This window comes from Protopterus annectens, chromosome 3.part0, assembly GCF_019279795.1.
Source record: "Protopterus annectens isolate FY-2018-M chromosome 3.part0, PAN1.0, whole genome shotgun sequence".
NCBI classification, from domain to species: Eukaryota; Metazoa; Chordata; order Ceratodontiformes; family Protopteridae; genus Protopterus; species Protopterus annectens.
In genome coordinates, this window is record NC_056731.1 from 1,888,095,801 (window position 1) to 1,888,107,965 (window position 12,165).

Here is a 12,165-nt window from a genome sequence, read left to right on the forward strand (position 1 = left end):
CGACTGCAAGCTGGGAGCCATTATTAACTCCCCAAGTGAGGCAGACGTCCTACAGAAAGGCCTCACTGAAACCAGTGACTTGTGTCAAAACCATGGCCTTAAGCTTAATGCCAGAAAATGCATCGCCATCCCCTTTGGGAAAAACTCAGTTCCCACTAATTACCACATCGATGGGAGCCCATTTAACTCTGAAGGAGTTATAAGAGATCTGGGGACACAGGTTGACAGCAACCTCTCCTTCGACCACCACATTGCCACTGTGGTCAAAAAGTCCTTCTGTGTGGCACATATCATTACCAAGGGTTTTGCATCCAGGAAAAAAAGAGGTCATCATTTCTCTCTACTCTTCCCTCATTAGACCAATCATAGAGTATAATGCTCCATGTAGCATGTACCTCACTAGACACCTGCAACAGCTGGAGAGGCCACAAAAGTACCTCACGAAGAGGATCCTAGGCCTTAAAACACATGTCCTACATGGACAGACTCAAAAAAAAAAAAAAAAACTCCAGCTATTATTTGTCTCATATCATCTACTAAGAAGCAATCTCTGCTTGACTTAGAAAGCCATGTCTGACCCAGCTCTGTTAGAAAAGCTACATCTAAAGAAATCCCAATCCTTCCGCACCACACGCTCCAGAGACCTCAACCTCATTACCACAATCAACAGAACATGCTGAAGGGACAGGTTCATAACCCAGAGACTGCCCATGCTCAGGAATAGACTTACCATGCATGTCAAGCAGAGCACCTCACTGGCCGTCTTCAAGAGAAATCTTGATGAGTGGATGGGAAATAGAAAATTCACCCCGGGGATCACTCCAGTGGCTCTGCTTGATAAAGACAGTGGGAACTGATGTCGGGTGGCACAGTGCCAAGACACTTCTATGGGCTAGGCTTTAAAGGCTCCAGGGCCATTATCCTAATACACACCTATGAAGCTGTGAACTACTTCAATTAGTTTTAGCTTACTCTTCCATAAAGCCTCACCTGTCAACTATCATTGCCTGCCTCCCTCTTAGCCCTCCACTAATGGATAGAGAGAAGGTCAGGCTTTTCCTAAGGGAAGTCCTGCTTCATAACCCAGCAAGAAAACTCATCTCTCCCAATGAGATCTTAGTTTTGTGCTAGAGAAGCTTATGCTGCCTCTGTTTAAAGCAGCATCTTCCACTTCTCTAACATTTTGTACTTGGAAAACTATCTTTTTCGCACCTCTGCTATTAGAGTTTCTGAATTACAAGCTCTAATAGCCATTCCTCCTTTTCTTATTTTTCACAAGAACAGGGTGACTCTCAGGGCTAATCCATCCTTCATGCCTAAGGTAGTGAATGAAATGTCCCTTAGCCAGGTTTTTCATCTTCCCAGTTTCTTTCCCAAACCACAAAATAGGGGAGAAAAGATCTTACATTCTTTGTACATTCACAGGCAACTCAGATTTTATCTAGACAAATTAAATCTTTCAGAAAGACTGACCAGTTGTATTATATATGATCCCTAAGCTGGGCCAGCCATTCTCCAAACTGTTGCAGGTTGGATTTCTAAGAATATCTATTTCTGCTACTTACACTATAGTAAGATGTTACCTTCCTGCCCTAAACCACATTCCACAAGGCACTGGCTTCCTCAGGGGCATTTCACAAAGGAATAGACCCCAGGTTCTTAAAAGCTGTCACTTGGTCCTGTGTACACACCTTTACAAAACATTACAAAATTGATGCTTTCTCCAGGTCCAGGACAACCTTTCCTCAATCAGTCCTGTCTGCACTGTTGGACAACTCTTCTGCTCAGTAGCCAACCACCCTTCCTTCCTCCTTCAGCTCTGGGAATTGGGTCTATATTATTTCTTCGACAGCTTAGGTTATCAAATGCTCAATGATTGACATCTAAGCGTTGAAGTTTCAAAATCGCGAATGGCCATATAGGAGATTCTTTCCTCTAGAAAGAATTTGCTAGGCCGTCCAGAAATAAAATTAGCCCCCCCCACAACCCCCGACGTAGGGGGGCTGTGCCCCCCACACACCCCTAACTAAATATACCAACTTCGAGATCGCTCTACATTGGGGAAAGGGCAAATCCCCGATAACGGCCAAGCAAATTCTTTCCAGAGGAAAGAATTTACTTGTACGGCCGTTCGCGATTTTGAAACTTTGACGCTTAGGTGCCGATCATTGTGGATTCAACAACCTAAGCTGTCGAAGAAGTAGTATAGACCCTGGGAATCACCCACATGTCAAAAGTACTGCAACAGTGATTTCAGTCAGGGCATAGTTCAGTTGTACAATAACTTTGTTTAGAAGTTCAATTGCATTTAGTTTGCCGTATTTATTATACTGCTTTATTTGTGCTGTCTTTTACTGTTATGACTTGTGAGCTACATTTTCAAAACAATCTACTGATTAGCTATAATTCATTGCTATCTATTGCAATTCATTACTGTTTAACTGTATTTTTTCATACTGTGAGTTCTATTCTTTTGACTAGAAGTGATTAATCTGTGCTTCATTGTGAGTTTTTTCTTACTGAGTTCTTAACCTTAAAATTGAGTAGCATAGTCTAGATAATAGTTCTCTGGCATCCAGAGCTTCAGCTTCATGCTTTTTAAACCTTTTTGCGGTGTTCCAGCTACAAGTTTTTCCCTTAGTAGCACTTGTGTTATCATCTAGTGGTTCTGCTCGTAGACCTTCCTCCTATCCTCTTAGCTCTTTCAGTTTCTGACAAATATGGATGGACAATTTCCTACATTTTCCTGCCAGTCTGGTCGATATGGGCATCCTGAGACAGTATAGCAACTGCCTCATGTACACGGACAACCCTTTACTACTAGCACCTAGGAACACAATTTGTGAGAGATGGAAATACATTAAGCACCTAGTGTCATTGCTCCCTTCCCCCACAAACCAGTGTATCTGGCACTGAGAAGGTTGGCAACATGAACACCACACCTAAAACGCCACCCACACCTACACAACACACTCCCACATATGCGGAGGCCCTATACCCAAACAAAAGAGACCTTCGAGGCATAAATGCACGGAAACTCTACTGCTCACCACACCACACATAATCCACACACCTCTGTCTCACAGCCACTAAGGCCTAAACATAAACACAACATATTCGTCATAGGAGACTCCATTGTGAGACACACAGATGTGCCTCTCACCAAGCTGGATAAGGAGAAAGTCACAGCTAGTTGTTTGTCGGGTGCCAGAATCTACCATATCACCAATGCACTCAAGTCTCTCAACAGGTACTGTAATGACTCTGTCATAGTCCATGTTGGAGTGAATGGCATGAAACTTTCCTCCCTGGATTATATGACGAGAGACATGATCAAGCTCACTGTGTGTCCCAGGCAGGTATGTCCCTAGCCTTAAGCAGCACCCTACCATCACCCAGAATGATGCCTCAATACAAACAGAAAATGATTGACTTTAACAACTGGCTTAGTTGTTGATGTCATTCACAGGGGGCCCAGTACCTGACAGCCTGGGATGACATGATTGACAAGCCATGATGCTTTGCCAGAGATGGCCTGCATTTGTCTCCCTTGGGCTTCAGGCTCCTGGCAAAGACTCTTGCCTCTCCCATAGTGCCCTTTTTAGGCAATGCCATGAGGTCAAAACTACAACATGAAAATTTCAGGAATCTAAACATGAAACTGCACTCATTGCAAGCATTCTTAACCCTGGAAGAAGCTGACATTTGTGCATGCACAGAAACCTGGTTCAAAGCTGCAGAGAGCACCCCAGCTATACCAGGTTACTCATCCTATCATTCCTTCAGACCCTAAGCAGTGGGCAGCAAAACAAAAGGAGGTGGAATTGCAATATATCTAAAAGACATACACACCTCTAGGCTGTTCAAACAGTGATGCACAGGAAATACTCCAGGTGCATTTAACAATTGACAAGATCCCTATTCAAATCGTAGTTAGCTACAGGCCTCAACCTCTGACTCAAGATGCCTACTCCACCCATCTGGATCTATTCAGATCTGTCAAGATTCAACCCTTTACCCTGATCGTGGCTACTTTAACTGTCCAACTATAGATTGGCAGAAATACTCATGCCAAAACACAAATGCCCAGAGATTCCTTGATTTCATCAATTCAAATGCCTTGGAACAGTTGGATGACACCCCCACAAAAGGTGAAATTATCTTGGACTTGCTATTAGCCAACATGAGTAACCACTGCAGCATCCCTACAGTGTCATCATCCCTGGGAAGATCCAACCACAGAGCAGTCACTTTCGAAGTCACCATCTCCCCTGAACAGCACCCGTCCCCAGCTTGGGTCAAACAAAAAAACTTCTCCAAAGCTGATTACAAACTCCTGAGGGAAGGTATAAACAGCTTCACAGCCCCCTCCCCCTCCACAGAAACTGGAACATATGTCCAAACTTACACCAAAGTACTATATGAGCATTTATATAGCTACATGGAATCAGGAATACCAGACAGGATGAAATCCTCCTCCTCAAGGAAGAGTAAACCTATCTGGTGGACATCTACATTAAATAAACTCTGTAATAAAAGGAAAATAAATTGCTGTCCAGGACCAAGAAGGAGCAGATGTCTAATTGGAAGCAATCTCTCCTTAGCCTGAACAAGCAAATAAGAGCACTAGTGAAATCCTTCAAAGCAAACTTCGAGTCCACACTGGCCAGATGTACTAAAGACAGTCATAAGGCTTTCTTCACGTATGTCCGCAATCTCAAGGGAAGCACCCAGATTTGCTCAGAACTGATGGTCAAGGACACCACATACACAAACCCTGTAGATATAGCCAACCTGCTGGCAGACAGGTTCAGTTTCACTCCACTGTCCCCCCCACCCCATCAGTAAAACAGGACAACCCCAGTACCTGCCCCCCTCTGCTTATCTCTAGGGAGCAAGTCATAACTGCCCTCTCAAAGGCAAAACATACAGCCTCCATGGGACCTGATAACATCCCAGGCTGCATCCTACATAAACCCAGGCAGGAACTTGCAGCACCATTAGGCATCTTATTCAACCAAAGCCCAAGTACCGGCTTTGTCCCAGCCAAGTGGAGGGCAGCTGTTGTCATCCCTCTCCACAAAGGTGGAGCTTCCACTGATCCAGGAAATTATAGCCCCATCAGCCTAACTAGCCTGATCTGCAAGGCCATGGAGCGGATTATCATGGACCTCATTAACAAGGACATTGGCAACCTCCAGACACTTGATACCACACAGTTTAGTTTTGTCAAGGGGAGGTCATGCCTGTTAAATTTGATTGACTTCTTTGAGACAGTCACCAAGGCCTTATACGAGGGAAAGACAGTGCACACCGCTTAACCTTGACCTAATCAAGGCCTTTAATACTATTCCCCACTCAGGTATAAGAGATAAACTATCTCAACTAGCCATCAATCTGTATGTTACCAGATGGGTAGCAAACTGGCTCACTGATAAAACCCACCTAGTCAGAATAGGGGAGGCCACCTGAATTAGTAGACCTGTAACAAGCGGTGTACCCCAGGGATCGCTCTTGGGGCCTCTGCTATTTGAGATATATTTTTCAGATGTGCAGGCCAAATCTAGTGGGCTATGGCTGACCAAGTTTGCAGATGACTGCAATCTGGGTGCTGTCATCAATTCCCCTAGTGATGTGGACATCCTCCAAGAGGGTCTCACCCAAACAAATGACTGGTGCCAGAAACATGGCCTCAAACTGTTTGCCAAAAAAATGCATCATCATCCCTTGTGGAGAGAATGATGTCCCCACAAATGATCACATTGATAATAAGGCACTAAGCACGCAATCAGTCGTAAGGGACTTGGGAACCCAGGTTGATAGCAAACTGACTTTTGACCACCAAATTGCCTCCATTGCACGGAAAGCTTTCTACATGGCCCACCTGATTAGTAAGGGTATCTCATCCAGGGACAAAGTAGTCATAACATCCCTGTACTCTTCCCTTGTAAGACTGATTATTGAATACACTGCCCCTTTTGGCATGTTCTTTACAAAGCACATGCAGCAGCTGGAGAGACCACAGAGATTCCTCACCCAGAGAGTCCAGGGCCTCAAACATTTACCCTACACAGATAGGCTAAAATCCCTGTCCCACTACTCAGTCTCCTACAGACTCCTCAGAGGTGACCTCTGTCTGGCATACAAAGCAATCTCAGACCCCGCCCTGATAGGACTGCTGCATATCCGCAAGTCAAGCTCCACTCCACTCGAGTAACCCACACACGAGACCTCAACCTGGTCTGCAGCATCAGTAGGACTTGTCCCAGAGACTCCCTTTTTCTGAAATAGACTCCCTCTCCACGTAAAGCAGAGTACCTCATTAAACCTTTTTAAGTGCAATGTGGATAACTGGATGAGGAACAGAAAATACACCCCTGGGATTTCACCTGTATGTCAGCTGGCCAGTGGCATAGGGTGCAGACTTGTTGGAACATGGGTTAAATTCTTGGTTAGGCTTGTAAGGGCCTCAGGGCCAATAGACTAGTAACTTCCTGTGATCTATTAACAGTAGATGTCCTACTGATCACTATTGCAGTGTTCTATTCCACCCCCCATCCCCCGTTCTCTATCTCACTTCAACCTTCATATTCCTTTCCCAGTTGGCTTGAACTCATCCTGTTAAATGGGAATGGGGAGGTTTTACCTATTCAAGCTACACCTCTCCTAGCTGACCAGTCTCCTGTCTCAGTAATTTTCAGTCCGCTGGCTTTGAGAGCTAGCCTGTAGATGTGCTCTCATGTGTCTGCCTATATACCCCAATGCATACAAGATGAGGTCATGTGTTGGACGTATGACATAGGAAAGATAAAGCTTTGGTTCACCAGCTGGATGTCAGCAGTGATACCCCAAATGTCAGGAATACTGCAACAGTGATCACAGGGCACATGCTGTTATTGTAAGTTCTTACGCAACTGACCTTTTCTGCTTGTTTGGGGTGTAGGTCTAATTTTAATGTTTTAGTTGTTGTAGGTTTCATTCTAAGTTCAGATTACTGCCTTTGCAGTTTTTATTGTGTGTGAAAACAGTTGTTAATGAATTTACATAACACATTATTTTTTTTGTTAAAGTGAATTATAAAACCTAATGAAAATATTTTCTTTTACAGCTTTTCATTTGCCAGTACCACATATGGCTAGCAGCAGACACCAAAGGAATCTTGGTTTTAATCCCAGGAAACCCTATGCTCAACATCATTGTTAGCACATTCATATTTGTGTGTATAGCCCATGAGATTTCACAAATAACCAATGATCTTGCACAGATTGCCATTCCTAAGGATGTTCCCTCCTTATTGAAAAGATTACTGGGATTTGTTGTATTATTATTTGGGATTCTCTTGTTGACAGCTCAAGAGCAATGAGCTGTAATTTCAGATACCTGAAAGAGATGTTCCACCATCCTTTGCTTAGGCATTAATTTGACAAGCTAAAGGGTTTTCTGTGATGCTGAGCAACACAATTTAAAATTATATTTTATTGGACAAGAACACAATCTGGGAGTGATGCAAAAATGTATCTCATATATTTCTTAATGTGTTCCTTGAGAGCAGAACAGACTCTTTGCTCATGATAAAAAATATTTTCGATATATTAAAGTTTTTTTGGTTTACACGAAGCACGTGAAGACAGATGAGCTGTATGACAGCTTCATTTTGTGTAATGAAGGAAATTCAACGTGAAAGCAGCTGGAAGAATTTTAGTGGAGCACTGTGACAGAGAGAACAGAACATACATATCACTGGTTTCATGAAATTTTGAAAAAAAAATACACTTATTTTCCTGAGCATATAAAGACAGTGAACATTTCAGTCAGGAAAATTAGTGTTGTTGCTTGAAGTGATGTTAGACAATTAGCACTTGATGGGTGAAACCACATTATAATGCCAACAGTTTTTAAAAACATTTCCTAGTTTAAAGTCTTCAGACAAATAATGAAAAAAAAAATGTCTGCACCACATAAGGGCAATTAGCAGGTAAATAAATCAGCAAATTCTTTCCTGGCAAGTTCTCCAGTTTTTTTAGAGCACAGTACCACTTGAATGTGGCATTGCTGACACACTGCTTAAAAGACTGCTGCCACTATTCAACTGAAAATTGTTTTAGTCAATGAAGGGATTTCTACTTAAAATTCTGTCAGGTTTTTCATTAGAACATTTGGCATCTGTCATTTGATCGTAAATATTATCTGTGGTACAAGTATGCATAAAGGATGCCCATCTCGTCAGGATTCAAGGCATGTTTCTGCATTCTCCTTTCTTTTATCAACATTCTTAATTATTTTATTTTCCATTTGTCACATGCAGAAGTACGACAAAGCACTACAGCAGATGGGTGTTGATACTTACAATAAGAAGTGGTAAACGTGACATGCATCTTAAATGTAATTAGGGTTTTAAGATAAGTTTGTCTTTTATTATGGTTCTATTCTTAATGCATTAAGGAAGCTGAATTATTTATCTGTTGTACAGATTTTGTTTACTTCAATGCCAGTTGTTATAATTTACAGAATTTTGCACTTTTTTCTGGATGTTGGGTAAAAGATGTATATTTTCTGTTAAAAAAGATTTTGGTTTAAAATATCGTATTATTTAAAATGTGTTTGTTTTATGAATGCTTGTTTAAAAAGACAAATCAATGGAACTCGGAGAAAGCAATGAAGGATTGATTGTACAGTGGATTAGATTTTTTTGTGCTGCAAGCATCTTTAATAAATGGTGCTGAAATCTTGTGTCTTGTGTTGATGTACACTCTGCTTAATCTTCATGATTAGGCATGGGCACTGTTACGTACACTGCTGTGCAAAATTTCTTGAGGTACTGATTCTGAAATGACTCAAGTTAAAGAAGGATCATTTTTCTCTCTCATCTCTTTTGTCGTAATTTTATTGGGGAGAATGTTTAGCTCTCAAAGAAAAATTCTTTTTGAATCTTTCAAGGGTAGTGTACAGTCTATTTCTTTACTTAGAATGTCAAGTTAAAGCACACACTCCAGCAGTAGTCACACACTTAGATAAAATAATTAGTGTATTGTTTCAAACAACTATCAATGTTACAAGTAAGTGCACACCTGATGTGAATCTAAAATAGTGCACTAGACGCCTAGGCAGTATGCATGTTGTAATGATGTGAATTGGAGGCTTCAAGTTTACTGTTTACAGTATTTTCAAATCTGTACACTTTAAAGAAGCAGAAAAAATAAGAATGAAGTAACATGACCTGAATTAAAATAGCTGTGAAATGTCAAGCGTAAGTAGCATTTGTGCAGAGTGGTAAACCCACAAAAAGTGTTTTCTTTGGGGACCTCCTAAACATGGGCTGGGATTCGTAGATAAGTACCGAGTGCCTGCGTAGGACTTTTATTAGAGTAGGTCACTGCACAAAGTGCCAGAGAGCTAGTCAGAGATGTGTTAGGCAAGGGATAGCGACTACATATCAAGCAAAAGATCACATAAGGAAATAGAGGTGCTGAACAGTGCTATGCTACTGTACTGCAAGAACAAGTCTACAACAGCATGTGTAACCAATGTGATATTCCATGGCTACTGTACTACAGGAACAGCACTACAGCAGCATGTGTAACCAGTGTGATATTCCATGATTACTGTACTTCAGGAACAGCACTACAACAGCATGACTAACCAATGTGATATTCCATGGCTGCTATACTGCAGGAATGGTGCTACAACAGCATGTGTAACCAATGTGATATTCCATGGCTACTGTACTACAGCAGCATGTGTAACCAGTGTGATATTCCATGGCTACTGTACTGCAAGAACAAGTCTACAACAGCATGTGTAACCAATGTGATATTCCGTGGCTACTGTACTGCAAGAACAAGTCTACAACAGCATGTGTAACCAGTGTGATATTCCGTGGCTACTGTACTACAGGAACAGCACTACAGCAGCATGTGTAACCAGTGTGATATTCCATGATTACTGTACTTCAGGAACAGCACTACAACAGCATGACTAACCAATGTGACATGTCATGGCTACTGTACTGCAGGAACAGCACTACAACAGCATGTGTAACCAGTGTGATATTCCATGGCTACTATACTGCAGGAACGGCGCTACAACAGCATGTGTAACCAATGGGATATTCCATGACAACTGTACTGCAGGACCTGCACTACAACAGCATGTGTAACCAGTGTGATATTCCATGGCTACTATACTGCAGGAATGACGCTACAACAGCATGTGTAACCAATGTGATATTCCATGGCTGCTATACTGCAGGAATGGTGCTACAACAGCATGTGTAACCAATGTGATATTCCATGATTAGTCAGATGCAGAAAATTCCTTTCCCTCTGCCTCCCCTCCAGAGTACTTTTCTTTTAGACTTGCCTCAGCACAGGCCTCTAGTTACACCCCCTGTCCTGGATATTGTAGATGATGTCTTCATGGAATCCAGTCTTACTCCTGATACTTTACCACCAGCTCCTAGAAAGCCTGACAGGTACTACAAAGTACCTGACTCTCACAATTTTCTCTTTAAGAATCCCACTGTGGATCCAGAAAACATTTCCCAGGGACCTAAAGGCATTAAGGCTACTACAGCCAAAAACCCTACCCCTTCAGACAGGGATTCTAGAGCTTTAGACAGATTGGGTACGAAGGTATATACCTCTGCAACTCTTGTCATCAGGGCTTTCAATTGCCAGTTTCACATGTTGAAGTACCAGCAGCATATTATGGAACAAATTAAACAAAAATGTTGCTTCCAGATTGTACAGAGAATAAAGATTTACAATAGTTAATGCATTCTGCAAACCAAGTTAGTAAACATACTTTGCAGTGTGGTTTTGATGCCTTAGAAGCAGCTTGCAGGGCTGCTGTCACTGGGTCTGTACTGAGAAGGCATGCTTGGCTGAAGGAACAAATCTTGCCAGACCATATCAAAGCAAAATTACTAGATGCTCCATTAAACCAGGAACGTTTGGCACAAAAGCAGAAGTTGTTCTTAAAAATATGGAGGAAAAAGCTAAATCTATGCAAACTGTTAAAAGATTTCTTACAGGTGCAGTCACCTAGATTCAGTAGACATTGACCTTCCAAAACTGGTCTTTTCCAGTTCCTCCCAGGCCTTCTCAGTCCAAACCCAGGGCAACAGACCACCAAGACTAAGTGTCAGGGTATGCAGAGATCTAAACAATGGAGTGCTCCCACCTCAAAAACAGGGAGTGGTAAGCCACCCCTTATGGAGAAAGTTCACAATGACTTGTCTATCATCCTTCCAAGCCATGACCAAGTACTTGCATCCCTAGGAGGAAAACTCGCCCTGCATGCAAAAAACTGGATGTCCATTACCAAGGACTGATAGGTCCTGAACATTGTATCTCAGAGATACAGATTCTACTTCCACTCACTGCCAACCCCAAGCAGGTTGCCAGACCTTCCTCCAAACCAGTGGACAGAGGCTCAAAAGCAAGTACTTTCTCTCCTCAGTATCAGAGCTATTCAACCAGTTCCAATAGAGCAAAGGGGACAGGGTTTCTACTTCAGACTGTTCCTGGTGCCCAGAAAAGAGAGCTCTTGGCACCCTATCCTGGATCTGTCAGTTCTCAACACCTTCCTGGTGGTCCCAAAATTCAAAATGTTTACACTGCTACAGCTTCTTCCTATGCTAGCCAAGGACGCCTGGCTAGTCACCCTAGACTTAAAAGAAGCTTATCTGCACATCCCCATAAGGGAATCTTGCAGGAAATATCTACATTTCAGGGCAGGCTCTATGCACTATCAGTTCTCTACACTTCATTTTGGCTTATCTACTGCGCCCAGGGTATTCCCAAAGTGCTTGACTCCAGCCATTGCATACTGCAGACAGAGAAATATTTAAATTTACCCATACTTGGATGATTGCCTGATTCAGATGGACAGTCAGGAATTGCTACTTCAGCACCTGGCATTTGTAAAGAGACTCCTAACTTCTCTGGGGTACACCATCAATGAAAAGAAATCACAACTAGTGCCCAGCCAAAAGATTATATTCCTGGGAGCAAGCTTGAACACAACTTCCCAGATGGCATTCCTCACTCCAGAAAAATAGGTTTATTTGACAGATTACTTAGCCTAGTACCTACCTATGAACCTATCGACCCAAGGGCCTATGTAAGCCTAGCCAACAAGGTTCCATGGCTTATGCCACCCAAG

General features: G+C 42.4%; 1 protein-coding gene across 1 annotated transcript in view; it reads left to right on the forward strand.

Moving 5' to 3' along the window:
• Nucleotides 1-8,730, forward strand: part of CASD1 (CAS1 domain containing 1) — a 1,910,820-nt gene extending 1,902,090 nt beyond the window's left edge. The window contains exon 18 of the mRNA XM_044065969.1: nucleotides 7,109-8,730. Coding sequence (XP_043921904.1) covers nucleotides 7,109-7,363 — 255 coding nt within the window. The 3' untranslated portion in view covers nucleotides 7,364-8,730. The remainder of the gene's footprint in view (nucleotides 1-7,108) is intronic.
• The last annotated feature ends 3,435 nt before the right edge of the window (nucleotides 8,731-12,165 follow it).